This window comes from Aotus nancymaae, unplaced genomic scaffold (genome assembly GCF_030222135.1).
Source record: "Aotus nancymaae isolate 86718 unplaced genomic scaffold, 86718_ANA_hifiasm-v0.15.2.pri h1tg000003l, whole genome shotgun sequence".
Lineage (NCBI taxonomy): Eukaryota > Metazoa > Chordata > Mammalia > Primates > Aotidae > Aotus > Aotus nancymaae.
In genome coordinates, this window is record NW_026988414.1 from 58,557,273 (window position 1) to 58,584,242 (window position 26,970).

The 26,970-nt window shown below is 36.8% G+C and overlaps 1 protein-coding gene across 20 annotated transcripts in view; it reads left to right on the forward strand.

Annotated features, from left to right (window-relative positions):
* MPDZ (multiple PDZ domain crumbs cell polarity complex component) overlaps nt 1–26,970 on the forward strand; it is a 172,941-nt gene that overhangs the window by 140,846 nt on the left and 5,125 nt on the right. For 13 of the 20 annotated variants that reach the window (XM_064381629.1, XM_064381589.1, XM_021675930.2 and 10 more), the window contains 14 exons: nt 1,047–1,138; nt 1,355–1,445; nt 3,567–3,647; nt 11,952–12,044; nt 12,133–12,207; nt 13,331–13,505; nt 15,441–15,586; nt 16,568–16,651; nt 16,807–17,000; nt 19,093–19,240; nt 22,828–22,914; nt 23,815–23,905; nt 24,795–24,838; nt 25,707–25,829. In XM_064381629.1, coding sequence (XP_064237699.1) covers nt 1,047–1,138; nt 1,355–1,445; nt 3,567–3,647; nt 11,952–12,044; nt 12,133–12,207; nt 13,331–13,505; nt 15,441–15,586; nt 16,568–16,651; nt 16,807–17,000; nt 19,093–19,240; nt 22,828–22,914; nt 23,815–23,905; nt 24,795–24,838; nt 25,707–25,829 — 1,524 coding nt within the window. The remainder of the gene's footprint in view (nt 1–1,046; nt 1,139–1,354; nt 1,446–3,566; nt 3,648–11,951; nt 12,045–12,132; nt 12,208–13,330; nt 13,506–15,440; nt 15,587–16,567; nt 16,652–16,806; nt 17,001–19,092; nt 19,241–22,827; nt 22,915–23,814; nt 23,906–24,794; nt 24,839–25,706; nt 25,830–26,970) is intronic. The other 7 variants (XM_021675929.2, XM_021675932.2, XM_064381649.1 and 4 more) reach the window with 2 other exon arrangements.

Consider the following 26,970-nt stretch of genomic DNA (forward strand, 5'->3'; position numbering starts at 1 on the left):
CTTGCTTAATAAAATAGATGCATTGCAGCAGGTCTGGCCCTAAACCAAAACTCTACTAAGTAGAGTCCATGTTCCCATTAACTTCCATTAAAAGGTCATGACTGTGTAGCACCAGAAACAATTTTTGCCCCAAGATAGTAATAAAGCTCACACTTCAAAAGCATTTATTTTGTGTGCTGCATTTTTATTAGGAGTTTTTGAAAAGCCAAGTGACCAATCATTCCCCTGAGGCTGACCCACTGGACGTTCTGGAACTTGAATCACTAATGGGAGAAGTGATGAGAGTGAGGTGGGGTGGGGTCAAGGTTAAGGCTAAATAACAAAAGCAGTAACTCAGCCCGCCAAGCAAAATAAATTTGTGGACCATACTTTATAGGGTTTAGAATCTTAGTTGCTTGTGTTGTTTGTCGTTGCCTCCCCTAGGCTGGGATCCACATGTTTTTATACTGCCTTTATACTCTTCCCATGCCGGGTGTGTTTCCCTGTAGACATGGAAATCTCAGTAGGCACTGACTAAATGACCAGATGAGTGAAGCAGTCATTTGCATTTGGCACTGTGCTGCTAGGCACAGTTTGCTGCCTGAATCCTGAATCTACCCAGCATTGCTTCTCCCAGTGGCCTATTTCCAGGGCTTGAGTTTTGAGACTAAGTGGGAAATATGACAGTAAGGAACTTCCCAGGATGGTCTTGCAGGTCACAAATTTTTCCTCAGAGCCCTCGTTTTGCAAAGCATGCTGGGAGCCCAGTGCCTGCCAGAAAATTTGCTGTCTACTCTCTTGCGGTTGGTCCAAGTGGTGCCTCTTTATCAGCAGTCTGTGGATGTCAAACTTCATGTGCATTATTTTAATGCTGGCTTTAAACATGAGCTTTTTCTATTCACCATAAAAAGTCAGGTTCATGTTCTGGGGAAGAAAACATATAACATTTAATATAAAATATAATATTTTAAAGGAAGAAACAATGTGCTTTTCATTAACTAGGAAGGATGGTAAAAATTTATGATACTAAAATTTCGGGCTCAACTAATGATATTTATTTCTCACAGATCAATGGTCAAATTTTATATGGAAGAAGTCATCAGAATGCCTCCTCAATTATTAAATGTGCCCCTTCTAAAGTGAAAATAATTTTTATCAGGTGATCATTTTCTTTTCCCAGTTTACCAAATACTTTTTGTTAGCATTTCTACTCTGAGTTCTTTTGAATGAAAATAAAATGTTTGTAAATATGTAAGTGTCATAGTTCCAGGTTTTGGGGGTTAAAGAATTTTCTCTGATAACTTTCTGACTCTTGAAATAGAAGAATGGAAATAATATCATTATGGTATAATAGGTTGTTGTGTTTTGCTTTTAGAAATAAAGATGCAGTGAATCAGATGGCTGTATGTCCTGGAAATGCAGTAGAACCTTTGCCTTCTACCTCAGAAAATCTTCAAAATAAGGAGGTATATGTAACTTATGTTTGTTTCTTTGGGAAGACTTGATTGGTGTGCCCCTTATTAATTCAATCAACAATTACAGAACGCTTAGAAAGGGATATCAGAGGTAGATAAATTATAGCCTTGGCCTTCAAGGAGTGTATATCCTAGTGTAAGAGGACACTCATGGAAATAAGCATACCACTTATGTGGAGACTACTTGTAGTCTGCCTAGGGAATAGTAAGGGTAGGAAAGGAGTTACCAGTTCTGCCTCTGAAAAGAAATTGAGAATAAAACTTTATACGGAAGGTTACATATGAAGTCTGTGTTGGAAGATTTGGGGGGCAAAACATTGTAAGCAGAGGGCATGGAGTGAGAGATGGCATGGAGGCTCTGCTGTTGCAGGAAACTGAAAATTACAGAGCATCACTGAGCAATGAGGGGCAGCGAATGGGAGCTGGTCGGGGAAGGGTCAGTGATAAAGGGGACAGGGTCAGATTGTGGGATACATTGACAGGCTAACATATGCCAGCTTTGTCTTTGAGGCAGTGTGGAGCTCAAAGAATGAGAAATGTATAGTTAAAAATTTCTCTGGCAGTACTGTAAAGAAAAATCAGAGATAGCGGGGGAGAGAAGTTAAGTTAGAGGAAGTAAGATAATTATTGGGATAATTCAGGAAATGGTTAACAAGGACCTGAACTAAAGCTAAAAGAGAGAATGGTTACATCAGATGTATAAGACCCAAATTGGTAATACTTCATCTTCAACTAAATGTACTCATTGAAGAAAAATGAATGGTTGAAGATGTGTTTATCCAACAAATATTTTCTGAGCATTCTATTTTGTACCAGATATTGCTCTTCGGACTGGAGAATAAAACAGATAGGATATACAAGGTTTTCAGATGTCTGACTTGGTGATGTGAGGGATGGCTGTCTTTTACCAAATAGAAAATACAGAAAGATATTTGGAAAAATATGGTACATTCTATTTGGGACAGGTTAAGAATGAAGTGCCTGTTGGATAGCCTGGTAGAAGCATACATTGAGACATTTAGTCTCCAATTTACAGATGATTTCCTGTAGATGCAGAATTGGCATTTATTAGCCACAGAAGCTGAGGTGCTTGCTACAGAGAGCATTTATAGAGACAGAGGGCTAAGGGCAGAATCCTGTGGTAGGAAGGCTAACAGAGATCAGAGACTATGAAGAACCAGGAGGGCATGTGGCACAGCAGCGGAGGAGAGTGTCTTTCAAGAGCACACTCCACAGCCCTATAGGCTGCCGTGTATCAAGAGTCCAGTGAGAAAATGAGAGTCCCTTGGGTTTGGTAACTAGGAGACGGTTGGCGGTTTTTGAGAAAACAAATGATGAACAGGAAATCAAGGAGAGAGAGAGGGCAGTGGCTAGAGGGCGACAGAGAATTGGGAAAGTTTTCTCACGGTGGTTTTGTTTTGGTTTGGGAAAGCTTTGGATACATGTATATGATGAATAACAGGAGTTAGTAGAGAGTGAAAAGCTTAAAATTAGAGGAACCTTGGTGATTATCAATGTGGGTAGCTGTAAGAAGAGAAACAGTCTTTCCTAAATGAATATATAAATATAGAGTTTATGTATATGTAAGATAGATGTGCAAATCATTGTCTCATTCCAGCTGCTCCTAACATTCATCTGAGACAGGTGGTTATTTAAGATGACTAGGTTATAAAGTAAAATATTTTGTTTTCATATTAGTTGTACTAAGTATGTCTCTTAAGGAAATGGAGTATTTTAATAACATTCAGGTAGAACATTTTTCATTTCACTCGATAACTAACACAGTAAAGAATAATAGTGTTTCTGCTAGTGCTCTGTCAGTGAGTTTCACCATTTGGTAGCTGGGCTGCCATTGGATTTTATTATAGAGTAAATCCAGTCTTCAGGCCACTTGGTCTCTTTGTGTTCTCAACTGATTGCTGTCCAGTCACACTACACCTTATAAGTATTTTGAAGAGAATATAATGTTCATAAATTCCATAAAATGTTAAAATAGTAATAATGTATTATAGTATATAAAATAATTTTGATTAAGTGGCCCTTCTTATATTTAAACAAATCAAAATTCCTAATACTCAGTTGCCCTTTTTGCCATTTCTTTTCCTCTGTCAGACAGAGCCAACTGTTACTACTTCTGATGGAGTTGTGGACCTCAGTTCATTTAAAAATGTGCAACATCTGGAGCTTTCCAAGGTAAATCTGCTTTGAATTGGAGTGAAATTATGTGGGTACCTTCACACCAGTGTTCTCATTCACAGTGTTCTCAAAAGTGTGGTCTCCGGATTAACAGCATCAGCATCATCTGAGATTTTGTTAGAATTGTAAATACTTGGGCCCACCCAAACTTACCTGCTGAATGAGAAACTGTAGGGTTGGGCCCAGAAGTTTGTGTTTTATTAAACCTGCCTGATGCACACTGAAGTTTGAAAACAACTGTGCTAACTGATACTTTATCAGGGGCCCAGCTTGCCCTTTTATAACTATTCCAAGTTATGAAATTTAGCTATCTGTCCATTGATTCCTTTACCAAGGTCCTGCTATGGAGGAAATAAAAATAAAGAAATAGAAGTTATAGTCTTGTACTTTAAAAATAAGAAAGCTCATCTATTTAGAAGTTGTGGTGATAGGTACCAACAAGACATTTCCTTTGAAAAGATCCTTAACTTTCAGTTAAGATGATTCCCTTAAAGAGGTACTTAGCTGAACAGAAACCTATAAATGCTTTCAGGTGCTTCAGGCTCATGCAGGAAAGCAGTAGACACTGGAGGAGCATGAGTATAAGTGGAAAGAGCAGTGAAGTGCTCAGGAAGGAGAAGAGGAAGGCAGGAGCTAAGGTGGGGGGATAGGAGGATATTTATAGAAAATGCTATAGGCAGAAAGGAGCAGAGTGTTCCTTATTACCCCTTCCAACCAGGAGACAATGCAGCGTGATGCTTAAGAGCCCGAGCTCCAGAGTCATTCTGTCTGGGTTCAATCCTTGCTTCATCAAGTACATAATTCATACGTTGTATGATCTTTCTTTGCCTTAGTTTCCTCATTTGTAAATTGAAGATGATAATAGTACCTTTATCTTAGGTAATAGGAAAGATTAAATGAGTTGCTTATGAAATAGCATAATTCCTGGCACATGGTCATATTCTATTAAGTATTCAGGGCAAAAAAATACCGTGAAGATACTGATATTTTTTATTGCTGTTGTTTTTTACAGTAGATAATCATATACAGAAATGCAATGCTCTAGTCTCATGCTATACATATAAGAGAAGTCTTTATCATGGACTATTTTTGTTGTAGTTAAAAAGTTATTAAAGTTTTTTTACCCTTCTATCAGGAAGTCCATACACTTCAGTTTGAGAATCCCTCCTTCTATTGCCACTTAAGACACGACACCTTCCTCCTAAATGCTGAAGTCAGAGTTTATAATTTTTAGCAGTGCAGTCATTTCCCTATAATTTGTTAATTATGAAACATTTAAATGTATGTTGAATAGTTTATAATGAATGATTTTTAAAAAAATCTGCTTATGCTGATCTTTAGAAAAATTCAAAATTAGATAATTTTAAATATCTTTTCATGGTATTGATTTTAATTTATCATCTATGGTTTAGTATATTCTAGAATATAATGAGTGCCCAGGAAACGTTGCTGGAATGAACATGTTAGATGAATTAAGAAGCAGAATACGGTAGTGATTGGGAGCACAGACTTAAAGCCAGACCACCTGGATCAGAGACCTAGATTTGCCACTCACTGGCGAGGAGACTGTGACTTCGAGCGTGTTTCTTAACCTGTACATAGTTTTGGCTTTTGAAAATGGACTTAATAATTGTCCAACTTACCTCATAGAGTTGTAGTGAGAATTAAGTATATATTGTAAAAATTAAATATACATATGTACAGTTTCCAGCACTTGGCACACATATACAAGTACTGTTTGCTATTGTTATTATTACTGTTTTAATAATTAGGAATGAGTAAGCTGGTATAGAGATGTCTGAGGGGTAGTTGTCACTGATTTTCTCTGATGTTTTCTCTTTCCACATTAGGCTACCTGATTAAGGTGCTTGATAAATAGCATCTTAATCCCTTACTCAGAACCTTCCAAGGACATTCATTTTCAAACAGATACATTCAAGTTCTTTGGCTGGGCATTTAGCAGTGAGGGTGGACAGAAGGCTATTCTGTCTGTCAGAAGCTCTTCTCACATCCTGAGTGATCACCCATAAATCACTTAATCCATTGGTCCTCACTTTCTTCTTCTGTAAATGGGGCTGCCTATATTAGAGGGTTATTGTTGGGATTGGATGAGCTAATGAGCAGGGTTCCCTCATTCTACAATATAAAAGCTGGTTTCTGCCTTTCGCCTCCTTTTTGATTTATTCAGCAGATGTCTATTATGTGTACTTCCCTTTCTAAATTAGTTGCTATTGAGGAATGGAAGACCTTGGAGAACCTCAGTGTATTGCCTACTGAAAGCTTCCATTTATATGTAAATTTCAAACAAATCTAAAGCTCAGGTAGCTAAAATGTATTTATTGAAGAAAGCCAAAGTGAGTAAGGGGAATATATAAGAATCTTTTAAAAGTAGTTAGAAGAGGCAATTAACCATGATTTTAATGATTTTAAGTATGGGCTTTGGAGTCACTTAACTTTTCTGGGTGATAGGCAAGCCATTTGTTCCATGGTGAGCAGGTATATGCAAACCAAACTCCAAAGACCGAGGGAGCTGGGAGCCTGAAGAAAGACGCTGACAAATCCAGTATATCAGAAAGAAATACTTAATAGGGACTTACGTACAGAAGCCATGTTGCTGGTGGCCACAAAACAGTGGATCCGAGCACCCACCCTCCAGAAAGTATCCTTTATATAGCAAGGATAAAGACATGTAGCTGGTCACATCTCAGAGTTTCTTGCTGAAACTTGTTACCAGTGGAGAGGTTAGGTAAACATATTTATGAAGGATTATCTATGCTACAGGGCACACTACAGAACACATTGGTATGCAGGAGTCAAACATTGGTCACCATGGTGGTTTTGCTTTGAGGTGGTGTCAATCTTGCCATACAATAGGCTGTTTTTCTATATGGTTTAAACCTCTCTGGGCCTTGCTTTCCTCGTGAGATGGGGAAAATCCCTTAACATTAGAGATACTATTGTAAAGATTAAATGAAAGAATTTATATAAAGTACTTACCACAGTGAAAGTTATTATAATTATTTTTGTTAATACTTTTAGCCATGAAGTTCTGAGTTCCTCATAGAATATATCCTTGAAAACCTCTCTTGAGGAAGCCATTGTAAAAAATGATGTTAAGTGACATATTACACTAAGCCTGTGCCCTCCTAACCCCATTATTAGATGGCTCTGGGAATAAACTCAATTAAGTAAAGAAGGGAGAAAGAAACAGTTTCTAATACTCATGAATCAGCTTAAATCTTTTGTCATTTGTACTATCCTATATTTTTTAAAACTATAGTTATTTGACAAAATAATTTAATGGCAATGAAACATTTGTTTATGTTATTTACTTCTTAGCAACCCTGTGAGGTTGCTATTATTTTGTCAACTTTGAACTGTTCCCATAACTCCAAATAGTAGAGCTGGAATTAAACTCTGGTCTTCTGTCTCCAAGTCCCATTTCCCATCCATTATCTAGTTCACCTTCTACTGGGTCCCATCTGCCTTTCTAAAATGCCTGTATGTTCCTTCTAGGAATCCTCTACTTCAGTCAAACTTACTTGAATCAAGAGCTCGTAGAGAAGGTTTTGAGAATTTATCTCTCCTTGCCTTGGTTTATATCGCTTGGTCTTTCTGACTTCTTTTAACTTATATAAATCCTACATACACTAAAGACCCAGCTTAAATCCCACCTCTGTTTATTTAGAAATATTACTTCAATATTCTGGCTTTTATAGTGCTTACTATTAACGTCTTCATTTTATTTGTCGGTTAACCATGTTTGACCCAGAAGCTTGTCTCCTGCGATGAGCTTTGATGTGGTTATCTTTTCTGTACATCTAAAACATACACATGTTGAGAGAAGAAATTTGTACACTTTTCCTTCTGTTACTTAGTGTCATGGACATAGTTCAGACTGAGTAAGAATCTGGGAAGGAAGAATGAATGAATGGGTAAGTGCTGTACACGTATAAGGGGAATGACGTTGGGATCAGGAGAATCAGGAAGAGAGTATAATTTTTGCATTGTCTAAAAATGAGAGCTCTTGTATCAGATCGTTTTTAGTTCTGTTATATTGGGGTTCAGGGGTGCCCTCAGTTCCCCTGAGAGGACATTTCTTCAGGTTCTCAGTATCGCCCTCTCAAGAATGAGAGAGTAGACCACGGCACAGTGCGCTCATAAAAGTCAATGCTGGACTCAAAAGTGTTTATAGAAAGTGATTTATTTAAAACAGAGAGAGAAAAAGGAGGAGAGACAAACAGCTAGCTCTCACACTGAGTGAGAGAAAGAAAAGCCACTCACACTGAGAAGGGATCCCAGAGGGGGAAAATCAGAGAAGGAAAGCTGCTCAAGAGCAAAGATAGCTTCCACACTGAGTGGTAGGGAATTGAGAGAGAGAGAGGGTAGTTTAGGAGAGGAAAAGCAGCTTCCACACTAGGCAGAAGCAGACCCCAGAGGGGAATTCCAGGAGGAAAAAGAGAGCTCCCACTATGTGGGAGGGGATTCTAGAGAGCTGGAAATCCAGGAGAGAAAGACGGCTTCCACGAAGGGAGTGTTCGTGGAAGGGGACCCAAACATGGGGTCCAAAGGGGTGAGGAAGAAGGGGACTTTTAACCTGGGAGGAACCCCCACCTTCTCCAAGACCCCTGGCCAATGAAAGGAGTTCCTTGGAACTTCTGCTGAGTGATTGACTTTTGATTCTTCCTGCGCCCACGAAAATTAAAATAGAGATGGTTAAATCTCCGAGATGGAGAGAGATGGGAGGGTGGGGCATGGTGCTGGGAAGTTCTTACCCTTAAAACTACGCCCCCTTGTGGACCTAGAAAGAGAACACATGCCCTCAGTTCTATTTTGACTCCTTAAAAACTCTTGATGGGTCAATTATCTTTTTTTTTCTTTTTAATCTTTTACATTTAAAAAAATGAGAAAATAGTATAAACAAAAATCTCTCATGAGTAGAATTTAAACCCACTATAGCTGACTGAAATGCAAATTCAATTGATAAGAAAACATTTTTGATTAAAGATCTATTTTTAGCACAGTTTGCCCCAGGAAAGTACCTATACATCAAAGCAGGTAATAGCCTTGATTGTCAGAGCTGTGTTTCATATCCATACAATTTTATGTGTTGAAAGCCTTGAAATACAATTAAGAGTTTCTCTTCTTTTGAATTTTAGAGAATCTTCTACCTTCAAAATAATTCTCCAAATAATAATAATTTGTTTAGCTTAATTCCACTTTAAATTCTTTTCTGTTCTTTTCTAGCTGCTTAATTATACAACTCTTTGTTCAAAAATACATTTCCTTGGAGCCAGGCGCAATGGCACATGCCTGTAGTCTCAGCTATTTGAGAAGCTGAGGTGGGAATTCAAGACCAGCCTGTGAAACAAAGCAAGACCCCATCTCTAAAAAAAATTTTAAATAATATTTAAAAAATGAAAAAACTCATAAAAATAGATTTCCTTAATTTGTTTTATATTCCCTGTATGATAGTGCTTTAATAAGTAGCCCCAAAAAATGTATCTGAGATCTCTTCTTGCTAAGGACTATATGTACTCTGGCAAAAGTAAGTTGGGAAGTTGAGCAGTTAGATAAGAAACCGCACACTCATACATTGTTATCCTTTCTTGTATGTCATCTTGCTTTTCTTTTTTTTTTTTTTTTTTTTTTTTTGAGACTGAGACTCCTGCTCAGGAGGCTGGAATGTAGTGGTGCAGTGCAGTGATGTGATGTGATCTCGGCTCACTGCAAACTCCACCTCCTAGGTTCAAGTGATTCTCCTGCCTCAGCCTTCTGAGTAGCTGGGCCTACAGGTATGCACCACCGCACCCAGCTAAATTTTGTATTTTAAGTAGAGATGGGATTTTGCCAATTTCACCAGGCTGGTCTTGAACTCCTGACCTCAGGTGATCCACCCGCCTCGGTCTCCCAAAGTGCTGGAATTACAGGTGTGAGCCACTACGCCCAGCCTCATCCTGCTTTTCTGATATCAACAAATTATTTGTAGGTGTGTATATAGTTGTTTTGTAGTATTCTGATGGAATTTGGGCATACATGTAGATTTGTAGCTTATTGTTTCTTTTAGGACTCCTCTTATTGCAAATAACAGAAATAAAGGGGACTAATTCCATCAGGTTTAATCAAAGAAGAGGATTTATGGACTCAGGTCAGCAAACTTCAAGGGTAGTTGGTCCTATGACTGAATAGTGTCATCAAGAGCCCATTTTTTCCCTGTCTATGTGACACTGTGTCATTCAGTATCAGCTTTATCCCAAGGCTTGTCTTTCTCATGGTTTTAGAATGGCTGCCAGCCATAGTTGGGCCATGTGCTACTTCTTTTACATGTATCTTGGAGGAAGGAAGAGAATGGCTCTTCAAGCCTTCTGAGTAAAAGTTCTAAGAATCATCCTAATTGAATCAGTTCAGGTTATATCTACTTTGAACCAGGGATTGTGACCATGGGACTATAATTGTAGAATTGACTTCAGTTGTTCAAACACCATTCTTGGAGTTCCTTATCTTTTGCGACATAAATTACCACAAAACTTTGCAACTTAAACAGTAGGCATTTATGGTCTTACAGTTTCTATGGGTTAGGAATTTCAGAGGGGAGGGAGGTCTGACTGAGAATCTCTTGTGCAACTGCTAACACATTATCATCTAAGGCTACAGCCATCTCAAGATTTGACTGGGCTGGACATTGCTTCTAAGATGATCTACCCAAATGGCTGTTGGCAGTAGGCCTTATTTCTTCTACAGGGGGCTGCGTGAGTTTTCTTATGACAATAGCAGCTGGCTTCTTGCAGAGCAAGTTACCCAAGAGAGAAAGCAAGGAGGAAGCCCCTGTGCCTTTTTTGATCTCGCTGTGAAGTTATACATCATTACCTCTGCTTTATTCTCTTTGTTAGAATCAACTCACTAAGTCCAGCCCATGCTCTTAGGTTCCTTCTTGAAGAGAGAAGTATCAAAGAATTTCTGCTCATATTTTTAATCTATAGCCTGAAACATGGTGAGGGAAGAAGGTGGGAGAGAGATTATGGAGGTTGGGGAGAGAGAGAGGAGTAGAGTGGGATGGCTAGATCTTCTAATAAAAATCAATTTTTATAGAGGGATAAGATGTTAAGCAGTATTAAGTAAACAATCAGCAAATACCCACTGTACCTGACTTTCCTGTTATGTGACAAGGATTATTATTATTCTATTTTGCAGATAAGAACATTTAGATTTCATAGTGAAGAAAATTGAAGATGATAGATGTTAAGTGGCATATCCAAATTTCTACAGTTAGGTAGAAGGAAATAGTCAGTTCTGCTCACCCTAAAAATGCAGCTTACTCTGGCGGATACACATGACTGACTGCCTGGAAAGAGAGAGATAGTAGAGATTTGGTCAGTGGCAGTTTCAAACTCACCAGGCATTAATAATCTACCTCAGAAAAGCCACATGTTGATGGTCTTTAAAATGATGTTGAATCTACCTTGATGTCATAGCCGTTACTGTAAACATCTCTGATAGTACATTTAACTTGTGTGTATGTTTCAGAGAAACGATGTCAAGATTCCTTTTCTCTTCTTTGCTTTTTGTAACTTTTCTCTGGAGAATAACTAGAAGGTTGCTAGCTCTGGCCAGAATGAAAATGTTAAAACTCTATTTTAATTTTATTAAGGAAAACATTAAAGAAAGCTAAAAGCCAATATTTCTGAACATTTGGTTTTTATAAAGGCAAATGTGGAAAATATAGACAAAGTAGTTACAGCTCCCCAGCCTTGGCAGGTTCTTGGAGCTTGTCTTGGGACTGAGAGGCATTTTCAGTCTGCAGCAGATTGAAATGCTCTTCTCTGGAGAAACAACTCTTGAGTGTTCAGCCCCAAAAAGGACAGAGTGCATCAGTAATGGCAGTCTGCCTGCTAAAGGAAGAAGAGGAGCAGAAAAGAATGAAGGGGCTAAACCTTGTTATTTCCAAGCGACAGACCAGAAAGGAGGCAGGATTCTTTGGTTGGTTTTGAATGACTTATTCAGTCATTAGACAAAATTTGTAAACGTGGAATGCTTTGATTGAATTATTGAATGTATTTTTGCTGTCTAGATATTTTGCTAAAGTTACTAAAGATGTCAGACGTGGGAAGAGAGAAAACACTTGAATGTTTGATGGAAGAAACTGTATTCTCATTAGGAAACTGTGAAAGATGCTTATCAAAAGACAAGATTTCTAATAGTGGACTTTAGAAGAGTTTTAATTGCTTTTCTTGCCCTTGGGATAAAATTGCATAAAATTATCTGTTCCAAGTCTTCTGAGTATATTTGTTTTTACTTCTCTAGGATCAAGGGGGTTTGGGTATTGCTATCAGTGAAGAAGATACGCTCAGTGGAGTCCTCATAAAGAGCTTAACAGAGCATGGGGTAGCAGCCACGGTGAGGTTTACCTTTCTCGCTGTTATTAAGTAGTCGGGAGGGAATTACTTCAGGAAAATCACTCAAAATCTTCTACATTTCCATATAGGATGGACGACTCAAAATCGGAGATCAGATATTGGCTGTAGATGATGAAATTGTTGTTGGTTACCCTGTTGAAAAGGTACTTTTCCAAAATAAATGGTAACATAGACTCATCCTTGGGCATGATTAAAGTGTTTGTGTCTGTGGTCATAGGGAATTAGGCCTACCTAGCTTTATTAGACATGTTCTTAAGGAAACGAAGAGATTATTCAGAAGTTCTTCAGTTTCTATTTCTTATTTTCCAGGCGGTGTTAAGGTATTTTTTGTTGCTATACAAATTATTCAATATTCACTGGACATTTTTGATAAATATTTCCATTTTTTCCTCAGGAAAACTTGAAACTCTTTAACCGTGACTAAGTGTTAGTGCCAAAGTATTATTTAATGAATGCTTGGTGTCATAAATATCCAGTGTGTATATTGCTTTATAAACAGATTGTAAGACTCAACTATTAAATATATAACTTTTATTAGGGTTAAACGGGTCTTGTACTTGAGTTTCCTCCCCTCAAAAGAGATCTTAATACTTAATTGGTATCTCATTCGAGGACTTTCATTTATAAGTGCCAGAAAAAAAGCTTTGTTTCCTTGAAATATGGTATGCTTTTTCTTTCTTATGGTGAGGGAGAACCATATACCTATTTTCATTTCTTCATTGTCCAGCAAAAAAGTTAAAGCCAGTTTTTAAAAATTCTGCTTTAATAAGTATTTAGGTTGGATCCTTTAACTCGTAAATCTGTGTTTTCACTTTTTGTTTGCCTTGACTTTTTTGTTGCATAGTTTTTTTATTTTGCTTTTGACATATGTGTATCTATTTTATTAAAACTGTTTGTGTAAGCTGCTTCCGTAGAATCAGGAAGTAGGTAAAATAACATATATCTCCTAAGGTTGTATGCATCCAGAAAAACAGATGAGATTAATTAGAGATGTAAAAAGTTCAAAGTCTTCTATAAGGAAGAATCTGGTCAGAGCTAGACTTAGAGTAGGAATTAACCATGGCCCTGATCTACATCGGGCATTTGGAAAAGCTGGAGAGAAACTAGAGCCGTTTCTTTCCTTGCCCAAGTCCTGACAAAGAAATAATTTGCCTCGGTCTCTTCCCTTAACGAGAGAATTAGATTTCATTGATAATGGTGACTCATTGGTATGTCTACTAATTCACCTTTGAATTTTGTTTCTCTTTCACACATGTACCCTTCCAGTTTATTAGCCTTCTGAAGACAGCAAAGAAGACAGTAAAACTTACCATTCGTGCTGAGAATGCAGATTCCCAGGCTGTTCCTTCAGCAGCTGGTGCAGCCAGTGGAGAAAAAAAGAACAGCTCCCAATCTCTGATAATCCCACAGTCTGGCTCCCCGGAACCAGAGTCCATCCGAAGTAAGACCTCTGGGCTCATGAGAGTTCTGCACATATGAAACACCTGAACTCGGTAGAGGGTTTCTGCTTGGGAGCCAGCTGCCTGCCTGTGGCTCAGTGTTTGGAAGGTTGTAGTCAGGGAGCCCTATGGTGAGGGCAGGGTATGAAGAGAGGACTTCTAGAGAGAGTTCTAGACTGTTAGGCTGGCAATCTAGTGCTGTACATTAAGCAGCTGTGGCATCTTAGGAAACCTTTCCACTCAAAGCCTCAGCTTCTTTATCTCTAAAACAAGGGAATAGTATTATTTGCTCTCCAAGAATATATTACTAAGGGCACCTTGATTTCAGTCATCTAACTAATGAATTAGAAATATCATTTTGTAGATTCTTTTTTTAAACTGGGAAGGTAATTCAATTTCTCTAAGCCTCAGTGTTTTTATCTGTAGAATGGATACACAATTATCCTGTTTCATAGGTGGGTCAGTACTGCCTGCCACTATAAGAAGCTCGTTAGTCATTGCTACAGTATACATGGTGGATCTGAGTTCTATGCTTTGGTGTAATGGTGGGTTCTGTCATAATGAAAATGGATGTAGGTTAAGTGGACTATAGAGTGACACTTATAATGTGTCATTACACTTCCAGTCTAGTATATGGAGGCATATTATTCCTTTGAGTTACTTTTTGAGAAAGAATACACTGGTACGTAATAAAAAGTAAGTTTCAAGTTCTGTAGCATCAAAACTTAAAAAAAAATTACTTAAAGACATTGGCTTTTTCTGTAATTGGGGGCGGGGGAGGGAGAAATTTCTTTTGGCCTCCAAACTGTTCTTTTAACAGTTTTTTAAGGAAACACTAGTTTAAAACATTTGTAATGTAGTTGGATGAAAAAGTCTTAAAGTAATACATCTCTGAAAATAAACCTTTATTTAGAAAGACTGGATAATTCACTGAAGTGTTAAAAGATTTTATGGAAATTTTCTCATTTTTCAATTTTATGTTGATCCCTAAATAGTGTTGTCTATAAAAATATGAAATGCTAAATGAAAACTTAACATAAAAGAAAATATCTTACACCTGTTCTTACCATTTAAGGAACAAGAAAATAGTCTGTTTCTGATTTCCTAAAAAGAGAACGTCTTGTCTAAAGCATACGCTACTATATCAAGTGTCCTAGCTTTCCCAAAACATGCTATTTGCTGTATGTTCTTTGTTGTATCATAAAACATATGATATGATATGATATGAAGACTATCATAAAATAACGTGCAAAATTATATCCCCCTTTTCTTGTGCTCTATTCTGATCTATTCGTTTCTGAGCATATATGTACCATGATTTGATAACTGAATTTATAAAACATCAAGTGAGACCCAAGGAGAAAACTGCAAATGGTGTGTTTTGCTCAGAATTGGTTACGTAAGAAGAGATGCTCTAGGATAAGAAGCAAACAAAAACCTAAAAGGCCCTGAAAAGCAGGCATCACAACCAAAATTATTGATATGTTTTGTGGTCTACCCTGAATATGCTTCTAGGTCTTTGCCACATATCTCAGTTCTTAGTTTTATAAATCTTTTATTTCATGAGAAATGTGTTTGGCTCCATTGAAATGGAGAATATGAAAGTGAAACTTGAGGTTCAATTTAACTCTGTTCCCTCTTCTTGATATCCTATCCTTTATGTCTCTAGCAATTTAAAACCAGCGGGATAGCATAGAAAATAATTAAACAGGTAATTTTCTGTCCACTACCCTAAATTAACAATGGTGATTTAATCACATTTGTTTTATTTTTAAATATAAGACAATTAAAAGATTGAGGTAAATATGAAGTCTCATTTTCCACAGTCTTGGGCCCATTTCCCTGCCCCATCCCTCAAAGTCAATCTGTGTGATGAGTTTGATGAATATGCCTTGTAGCCAATTTTTATTTGTATTTTATTTTTAACTTATTTTTAGATACAAGTAGATCATCAACACCAGCAATTTTTGCTTCTGATCCTGCAACGTGCCCCATTATCCCTGGCTGCGAAACAACCATCGAGATTTCCAAAGGGCGAACAGGGCTGGGCCTGAGCATCGTTGGGGGTTCAGACACGCTGCTGGTGAGCACCACCCAGAGGTGTTTCTGCACAGGCTGTTCTTCACCTGGGCCTCAGAGACCATTATGGGGAGATGTCTGTCAGTTCTAGTAAAGGAAATGTGAAGGCCCAGAAAAATGTATTTGTTTGTAATTTTAATTTATAGGGCAAATAAGTACAGGGTTGTCCTTTGAGTAAGCTAGTGAATACTGACTCAGCAAGATTCTGTTACACTTGTGATTTTGACCTTTGAATTTCAAAGTGTTTCTGTCAGTTCACCAGTCCTTGCCACATTTTAATTTCCTTTTTGCTGATACCCAGGTTGTGTTAAACCTATTTTAAGAGGAGTTTGGGCCAGGTGCGGTGGCACATGCCTGTAATCCCAGCACTTTTGGAAGCTGAGGCAGGCGGATCACTTGAGGTCAGAGTTGGAGACCAGCCTGGCCAACATGGCGAAACCCTGGCTCTACTAAAAATACAAAAACTAGCCTGGTGTGGTGGCATCTGTAATCCCAGCTACTTGGGAGGCTGAGGCAGGTGAATCTCTTGAACATGGGAGGCAGAGATTGCAGTGAACCAAGATTGTGCCACTGCGCTCCAGCCTGGGCAACAGAGCAAGACTGTGTCTTAAAAAAAAAAAAAAAACAGGAGTTTGAAAAATTAGATATTTGTAGACAAAATTTTCTACATGTCAAAAATATCTTAGAAATCATTTCATTTGTGGATAAGAAAGATATCTCTCATATATGTATGCATGTTTTATTTACTTTATAATTTTTTCTTTAATCTTCTACATCATTAGGGAAAAAGTATAAGCTCTTTTGAGCCTGTTAGCAGGAATTGTTGTTACATTTTCCTTTGAATTATATGTGGCTCGTACCTGTAGAGCCAGAGTTTATAACCCTTATTGCTGTCTATCAAAGTATAATGTGTTTGGACTCCATTTCTGCTCACCATTCCTAAGAGAATGGGATAAGTATGGGTATGTTTTGTTTGGGCCCTTAGGGTGCCATTATTATCCATGAAGTTTATGAAGAAGGAGCAGCTTGTAAAGATGGAAGACTCTGGGCTGGAGATCAGATCTTAGAGGTATAGAATGCCTGTTTTTGACCTTCAAAATTAAGAGAAAAGGTTCCTGGGGGGAGTGTTTCTTTCTTTGCTTCTTTCTCTCTCCCCTTCCCCACCTTCCTCCCCTTTACTTAACTCACCATGTTCGTCACAGTCAGTGTCCCATTTCTGTACAGGTGAATGGAATTGACTTGAGAAAGGCCACACATGATGAAGCAATTAATGTCCTGAGACAGACACCACAGAGAGTGCGCTTGACCCTCTACAGAGATGAGACCTCATACAAAGAGGAGGAAGTGTGTGACACCCTCACTATTGAGCTGCAGAAGAAGCCGGGAAAAGGCCTAGGATTAAGTATTGTTGGTAAAAGGTATGACTGAGAAGGACAAACCCAGTGGTTCCTTGGAAATGATTGACTTAAATTATTTTAAAGAGTTAATAGCAGCAACTGAATCGTTTATCAGTGGCTAGTGTTCAGTAGGTAGCTATTGTTAGTCCCCTCACTAAAGAACCGTAAAAAGACATTCGTTTTGGACTTTTAAAATCAGAATATTGGAAGGTTTTGAAGGTACTTAACAAAAGGTTGTTTGGTATCTTTTTGAGTACCCAGTATGTGCTAGGAAATACATTAAGTTTTCAAAAACAAAGTTAAATAAGACATGGTTCCTGACCTCCAGAAACTCATGATCTGGTAAATGTTGAATTAAATATATTCTTACAACAAAGGAATCTATTGATGAGGACAAAGATGCTTTGTCGGAGGGGGTGGGGGTGGGCATGCTAGCAAAGGAGAAAGGGACCAAGTGACCCTATTTACTTAAAATGAATTAAGGAAAATTTCTAAGAAAAGAGGTGCCTGAGCTAAGGCTAAAAGTGATGTGATAATTGGTTTATTAAAGGAGAGTGGAAGATTTCGTAGGGAGAAGGATCAGAGTGAACAAGAGCATGCCATCAACAGAACCTAAAGAGTGGTGATGGATTAGTGAATGCACAAAAATTCACAACCTAACTTATTTAATTATTTATATATAAGTACATTTTGAAAGTATTTATATATAAGTAATATTAGCAAATTCATTTATAAGTAATATTAACAAGTATGTAATCCAGTAAGTTTTATAAATGTTTCTTCCTTTTAGTATTTCAAGCCCATTTGGATCTGATCTCAGAATCTACCAGCATTCAGTAAAAAGCACCCCTGCAGTCTGCAGTGGCTCTAAGTTAATTGTGTCATTCCTTGGGCCTCAGATATCCACCATTTCAAAGCAGCTTATTTTTTCCAGTGAGTCAGAAATCTGTGAAATGGTGATCTTTACGTCAGAATATCCTTCTTTGGAAATAGGCATTCTTCACATTGCCAAACCAGCAACATAGACACCTGGTTCTGCAGTGACTTTTCTGTATGGGAATAAAAAGACATTTACACCATTTTGTTTTCTCAGAGACAACTAAAGGGTAATTATTTTTAAACACAGAAAGAATGTAGCATATTATTTGAGTCTCATTGGGACTATGTAAAAATTACACTTTTTTTTGGAATACAGTATTCCAAAATAATGTTCTCATGAAATATGTTCTCATGAAATACGACATGGGTAAACATGGCTACCACAGGATTTGGGGTCACCAGGTCATCATAAAAACCTCCATTAATGAACCCTAAACTCTGTGCCTTGGGAAGACCATACAAAGACCATCTAATCCAATACTGTGTTTCTAAAGATGGGAAAGCCGAGGATCAAATGTTGAAATGATTTGCTCTCATAACCTTGGCAAGAACAAGTGATACAGTTCAGCTCTTACTATATATTTCTATTTACAGTTATCTTCATATCTCAAGAAATCTTGGAGGTTTTTTTTTATAGTTTTGTGAAAGAAAGATGGGAATAAGATTCGTTGTTTATTTTGCATAAACCTATCTTGTGTGGAAGATTTGTAATGATTTAAAATAAAAGACATCACAGCAATAGTATTTAGATTTTGAGTTAATAGTGTTTAGTTTGAGATACACATCTCTTATGATTTTCTGTAATATTAATGATGTTGATTGTGATAGTAACACATTTATGTAACCACAAGTTAATATCATTCAAAGCTCCATTCTGGTTTGGGAAGAACAGTAGATTTTGCATCCAAGGACTGACTCTTAAGTCTTACTTTTGCCACTTAGTAGCCAAGTGATCCATAAAATGAGAAAGGTAATACACACTTCTACTCACAGTAAGTAATTGATGAAGAATGAATATGCTTATGGGACATCATTTTAATCTAGAAACACTGTAAGACATAAGCTATTATTTATCAAAAAATATAATGTTGCCCCACTGTTGCTCCAAACAATAAGACTTTTAAAATTGTAAAAACAGAATTAAAATTTTTGGATAAAAACATAGCTTTTTATTAAATAAGCATTGCATTACAGTTGAGGAAAAGATAATGCTGAAATTCAAAATTGTGTGCAGAAACGATACTGGAGTGTTTGTGTCAGACATTGTCAAAGGAGGAATTGCAGATGCCGATGGAAGACTGATGCAGGGAGACCAGATATTAATGGTGAATGGGGAAGACGTTCGTAATGCCACCCAGGAAGTGGTTGCTGCTTTGCTAAAGGTAAAAAATGCCAAAAATAATTTTGTGTGATAGCATAGAAGAAAAAAGAATTTTAACATTGAGATATCATAGTCAAATTAGTACTGACTTCTCTTTATTTAAAGTGTTACTTTAAGACCAAGTGCAATGGCTCACGTCTGTAATCCCAGCATTTTGGGAGACCAAGGTAGGTGGATCACTTGAGCCCAAAATTTCAGTACTAGCCTGGACAACATGGCAAAATCCCATCTCTACAAAAAAATACAAAAATTAGCTGGATGTGGTGGTATGTGCCTATAGTCCCAGCTACTCAGAAGGCTGAGGTGGGAGGATTGCATGAGCCTGGGAGGCAGAGGTTGCAGTGAGCTGTGGTCATGCCACTGCACTCCAGCTTGGGTGACAGAAACCCTGTCTCAAAAAAAAAAAAGGTGTCATCTCGAATCTTTTAAAATGGAAAGATTGTATTATTTAGATTCCATAGTAGGGAATGTTTGGTCAAAGTCCTATTCTGACTCAAAACTATTGAACTATTTAAGGTTGACATTTAAAATCAGGAGCAGATTCGTCATCCCAATGAAGGTAATTTAATGCAGATTCACTGGCCAGTAACTTCACTGGGGATTATCCTAATTATAAGGCCGCCATTCCTACGTATCATTCTAAACTCAAGTACATTTTACATTATAAAATTAATTTCCTCCAAAGAAAACTCACCATGAAGGATCATTTTCTGATTGGAAAGATAGAACTGATTTCACTTTTAAAATGAATTAATTGTAAAGCACAGAAAAGTCACTTGACAATATAATTCCTGGGACTCTAGGCATATTCTCTGTCAGGGAATATTCCAGATTCTAGAGGGGATTTGCATTCCTGTAAATAAATAAGGCAATGTTTATCTCCTTGTTTTGTTTTTTTACCCTAATGTGTTTTATGACCTGAAGTATAATTCAACATTGACTAGAAAACTGTCATCATCAGTACCCATATCATGGGTACCAATTAACATAAGCCTGCATGACAGTGCCTAGCAGCAGGAGAGCTATTGGAGGTCTAATGGGCTAAGGGGAGCCCCTGAGTGGCTGGGCTTCATGGAGGGATTTTCAAGTGGGTGCTTGTTACTCACCTCTCTGGTTTACGTAGGATCTGGCATATGAATGCATTTATAAATTTGGTTATTAAAGCAAAGTTAACATCTATCACTTCTCATTAGAATTATCAATCTTCAAAACATAATGTAATTAGAAATCTTTAAGGAGGAATACCTTCTTTTTGGAGGTATTCACATTAAAAACAATTGTTAGCTCTGTGAGAATGATATATCTTAGAGAAACAATGGAAGCATCCATAAAACAATATAACAATTTTTAAACGAGTCATTTAAAAAGCTAGTCTGTCTGGTGCAATGGCTCACACCTGTAATGCCAGTATTTTGGGAGGCCAAGGTGGGCAGATCACCTGCAGTCAGGAGTGCGAAACCAGCCTGACCAACATGGAGAAACCCCATCTCTACTAAAAATACAAAATTAGCTGGAGAATCACTTGAACCCAGGAGGCAGAGGTTGTGGTTAGCCGAGATTGCACCATTGCACTCCAGCCTGGGCAACAAGAGCAAAACTCCACCTCAAAAAAAAAAAAAAGGTAGTCTGAAAGTATATAATAAAAGCATAAATATTTGTATAACTTAGATGTTTATTGTTGCTGCTGCTGCTTATTGTTGTTTTATTAGTTATTCATTTAAAAATCTTACGTATATAATCCTCAACACAGCACTTCATGCATGTAGAGTTCATTGAAGTATTATTTGAAATAGTAGGAAAATTGGAAGCAACATGGGTTGACAAATACTATATAAACTTTGGTATAAATACCAAGGATGCATGCAAACGTGTTGTTTGAAATGATATTCATGACAACTCTTTTAACATGATAAAACATATACAGTAGTTGCTACTAATCTGTAGTTTCTCTTCCTGTGGTTTTAGTTACCCACAGTATAGTACAATAAGGTATTTTTAGAGGGAGAGGGAGATCACATTTATATAACTTTTATTACAGTACATTGTTGTAATTGTTCTATCTTATTATCTCTTACTATTTCTAATTTATAAATTAAACCTTATTTTATCGATATGTATATATAGGAAAAAAATAGTATATATAGAGTTCAGTACTATCCATAGTGTCAGACATCCATTGGGGGAGCCTTAGAACATATTCCCCACAATAAAGGGGGATTACTGTACTTAGTAGATATATTATATGTATGACAGAGGATTGTATTTACAGCATAGATACAACTATGTAAAAATGCTCTTACACGTTTTTTAAACAATAATTATGAGGTAATTGTTGGACTTATGAGTCCTTTTCTTCCCCATCTTTTTTTATTTCCAAAATTTTCTTTAGTGGACATGAATTTCTTTTGTATTGGAAAAATTAGCAATTTTTTAAATAATCAAAACCCTTGATATTTGAAAGAGAAGTGTTGTAGGTAGGTGAAAAGACTGCAGCATTACACAGTGAATAATTAATGTATGGACTTGTTAACCTTACAGTTATGTAAATTGAAAATATAAATAGTTTCAAGAAGAGTTTAGTAAATTTGCAGCAAGGAAACACCAAACCAAACAAACAAAAAAGCCAACTTATGGATATTGCAAGTCAAGTTTTGACCTTTCAAAGTATGATTCATAATCAGCATGTTCAAGAGTAATACATCCCTTTGTAATCTCATCACTTAATAATAATATCAGTGCCCAATATTTATGTTAATATTACTTCATTCTAGACACTGTCATAAGCATTGCACATGGATTACTTATTTATCTCAACAACCTATAATGCTGTACATTTTAAAAATTCAGAGTAAAATATTTATTAAGGTTAAACATCCATTACGGTCACACAGATAATAAATCACATAGTCTGGATTTAATCCAGTGACTCCAAAACAGGATCTCAAACACCTCCTTGTGCTACTTCCATATTAGACTGTGCAGCATTTTTTGCATGCCAATGGTTTATTTGTCAGGGCTACAGGAAGATTGTCTTTAATTCATGTTTTGTGTTGACAGCAATATTTATTTAAGTTTTAAGTCTATTCAGGCACAGTGTAGTGATAGAGAATTTATCCAATTATCTAAGTACCTCTTCTGTTGAGGGGAAAACAAATTGCTGTGGTGGTGGTGGTGGTGGTGGTGGTGGTGGTGGTGGTGGATTTATTGTGTTCACTTTGTTTTTTAAACCATGAGTTATTCAGCTTCTTAGGCCCATCAAAATTAGTACATTTCATGAGATAATTGCTCAGTTCTCCATTTCTTTTTGATAGAAGTAGTCTCCATAGAAATCATGAGGTGATAAGACAGACACTTGGGTGTTGCTGCTGCTGCTTATTATTTTTATTAGTTTGAATGTTTTTTTAAAAAGCCATTTTCCACAAGGGATTGGAGGGATCCTTGCCTATGGAAATTCCAAAAGGAAGATGCCTTTCAAAAAGTCTTGAAGAGTAAAATGTTCCTAAAGTAAAGAGTAAAAATCATCCTAAAGATGATTATAGCATTTTATTTAAACATTTCCATAAAACACCCCCCCACCCCCACCCCCAGTGTTCCCTAGGCACAGTAACCTTGGAAGTTGGAAGAATCAAAGCTGGTGCATTTCATTCAGAGAGGAGGCCTTCTCAAAGCAGCCAGGTGGGTAGCTGTGGAGTTCATGAGGGTGATGCAATCAGCATGCCAAGAGGACACATAGATGGCCCTGACTGTGGGTCTATCCAGGGTCATGTATAAGGTCTGGCCCCCTGGCAGCATGGGATAGTCACTGAGGTACAGAGTTTGAGACAGAAGAACAAGAAATTATAGTAGGCAGGTAAACAAGGTGTAGCTATTGAGTAGTTTCTAAGTCATTCTAAGGAAATTGATTTCAAGCATTCTTTTTTGACATGATACTTTTTCCATAATCTCAAAAGATAATTATCTAATATAAGTAAAACCTACCAAGATAATATATTTTAAAAGTATTTTATAGCAACGTCAATCAATATTCAACCTAAAAGTCCTATATAAGTGACCAATAGATACTCAGCACCATGTATGAAAATATGGTGTTAAATATTTCAAGACTCTTGATATCTTAACCCTCTCCTCAGTCCTGTGTACTGATGATGGAAGTCCATTTTCATCAGTCTGTCCTTAAAGACCTCATACTAACTTTCTTAAGTTACTACCATGAGTTTCCTATTAGCTGGCCCTAATTCTGCAGTTTTTGTTTAAGTCCCGGTCTTCCTACAACATCAGTTTAAATTTAAAGAAGATTAGTTAGAATGAGATTATGAATATCCACTAAAATTTTAGGCAGATTGGAATCCATTTCATTTACCTTTTTAGCTTCAATTTATCTATGTCACTAGATAAATGCTCCCTCTAAAAGAAAAAAAAAAAGTCAGTAGAAACTGTGTTTAAATTGCTTATCAAATTGTCAAATGCCACTGTTGCTTAACAGGTATCTACCTCTAGATTGAATTCTGAAATAAGTGGTATTTAGGGAGTACGTTACTTCCAAAACATTCTGAAATAATTGTTATGTATTTGTAGGTGAGTGAAGGCAGCCTGTCATCTTTCACTTTTCCACTCTCTGGATCCAGTACATCTGAGTCACTGGAAAGTAGCTCAAAGAAGAATGCATGTAAGATTGGTTCAGTATTTTACACATGGTTTGAATTTTGGCTGTCAACACTGATTTTTTTTTTTCTTGTTTACCTCTGAGCTTTTTCTTCCCCCACACCATCCCATATCCTAATATAGGTACAAAGACATGTGTTGGCAAAAAGTCTGAACAACATGAAGTTGTGCCTATGGCAGCTTTTCCCATTTGATGTTTACCCTACAAGATACACTAAATATTATAATCAGGATTCTGTAATTTTTTTTCTTACTAAGCAGATTGGTGTATTTGATTTTAATCCTTTTCTATGTTTAATGTAACACCAGTAAATCAGAAGATGCCATTAAGTGAAACCTTCTTTTTCCATGAAGATTGCAAAAACTTGAGAAAATTAATGTGATCCTCCTGTGTTTTAATTACATGAAATCATGCTGCAGAGGGTTTTTTGGCTTGATGCGTTGGTTGAGAGTTGTTCAAATTGAAGAAATTAACCATATGGCAGTCTCTGTTTGCAATGTGACTAATATTCTAGAAATTTAGGCACTTAAATTCATGAATTTTTTTAATGCATCCATGACTTTATTCCTCTCAGCTGTGCACATGTGTCTTTCTATGCAAAGCACATTCTGCCCTTGACTCATTAAAGGGGATTATATAGTTATATAATCAATACTTAAAATGAAAAGGAAGAATGGAATGGTATATATGTTTTTCCAACTGGAAAAATAAATAGTTCCTATGTGAGATAGATCTAATCGTGTATACTAGTAGTCTTGAGTACCCTCTTAAATAAACAAACAAACAAAAGTAGGTTATTCCATTTAGTGTCATCCAGCTGTAGATATTTTAATGAACATAAAAAGTGAATGAACATAAAATAACCCTATTTTTATATTTTTTGCCTTTACAGTAGCATCTGAAATACAGGGATTACGAACAGTTGAAATAAAAAAGGTAATTTTGGGGAGAGAAAACAATGTAAACTCTGGTGTTTTCAGAGACATCTTCATATGTGTTTTCCTGTTAACTTTCTTACTGTTTTAAAATATTTATCTGCAAAAAAGTATGTATTATTACATATTACATGTGAAATAACATAATGTCTTTAATGAATTTCCTGATCATAGTGCCTCATTTGAAAAATCATTATTTGCATATTCTGTATTGCTGAAAATAGTATCAACTTGACCCCACACAAAATAGTACCATGCCTCTCACTTATACTGATAAGTAAACCTTTCTCTTCACCAGATGCTTATTAACTCTGAAATAGATTCCCCTGACAGCCGTGCACAAGAGAGAAAGTAAAAGCAGCTGTGATTTATTGAACCTTTACTATTGTTCTGAGCACTCTTATAGACACGTTATGTCATTATCGTGTCATTTAATATTCACGACAGCCCTCTGTGAGAGGCACTGTTGTCTCCATTTTGTAAATGAAAATCTTAACGATTTATTGAGAGGAGTGGACTTGTTCCAAGTTCCAGCATTTGCAAGTATGACTTCCTGGCTTTGAACACAGGTCTCTCTAATTCCAAAAGTGGGGTCTTTTCACTTCATGAGTTTACCTACTTTTCATCAGTTCCACAATATGATTTTCATTTAGCATGTCTTGATTTATTTTACTTCCTGAACCAGGTGCTTATTTTCCTAAGCCACACTAAGCACCTGCGTCAAATAAGTAATTCAGTTTTCTTGCATTTCATTTTCCCTCTCACACTTAGAAGATCAGCATTGACTATAGGATATCATGCCAAATAATAAACAAAAGGTCAATGAAAAATATCACTTTGACCAAAATATTATATCTGTTCCGTGGCAGGGCCCTACTGACTCATTGGGAATCAGCATCGCTGGAGGAGTGGGCAGCCCACTTGGTGATGTGCCTATATTTATTGCAATGATGCACCCAACTGGAGTTGCAGCACAGACCCAAAAACTCAGAGTAAGTTGTACTAACAACCCTAGAAGCCCAAGCTAAACTTGCAGAAGTGTTTTTATAAACCCTTTGAATCTGGCTACCTGTTGCAAGACAGTTTTAAATGTCTATATTGTCTTTTAAATCATGTAATCCAACCACAGTAAGGCTTGCTTGGAGTAAAAATAAAGAATATTAAAAGAAAGGAGAAAATGCAGGTTTGCAGTTAAATGAAATGTGAAGATTTATTGTTGTTTCTTAATACATATTTTTATATGTTGAAATTGTGGAGCAAGCTAAAAAAGAACAAAGTATTTTCAGATCACCAGTCTGAAGTGAAATTTTTTTCCTTATATATTTTATTGGTTTAAATGCTGATTTAACTCTGTTAAATTGAAAAGTATTATTTATTTGCATTCACTTACAATTCTACAGAACTTTAATATAAATATGGCTTACAGTGTTATAAAACTATATGCAATTTGCCTGAAAGCTGAAGGATTATCCAAATTGTAGAGAGCTACCATGGAATTTATCCCAGCTGCCCAGCTCCAGAATTACATGAATATTCCATTAAGGCAACTCACTCTCTCGAAAGTAAAATCTTGATGGTTTAATAACTCAAATAGATCTCAGAACATAGCCACATTTTAGTTTAAATAGTCTTTAGGTTGGGAATGATTCAGCGTCTTTTGATGTCCAAATTTATGGCTGACACTTAAAAACCGCTTGTATACATAGCACAGGGTCAGTAAACTTCTGGAAGGACGGTTAGTGAATATTTTAGGCTTCGTGGGACCTATGAATCTCTGTTGCAACTACTCAACTCTGCCCTGTGAAAGCAGCCAAATAAGCATGGCTGTCTTCCAACCAAATTTTATTAACCAAAACAGGCAATGGGCCAGATTTGGCCTCTGGGCCTTAGTTTGCCAACCTCTAACTTAGAGTCACATCTAATGATTATAATAGTAATGTCCAGAGAAATTTCAGTTTCCAAATGATAGTGGTATTTTTTTCTTTTAATAGGAAGTAATGTGTCACCCAAGAGAAATGAAGAGCAGGGAAGAGTGACCTTCTCTTTCTCCTTTCCTCTTCCCTGGATATGGAACTCAACCATTATTCACTTCTTCTTTTTGTGGTTGCTGCTTATTGGACTTCTTGGAATTAG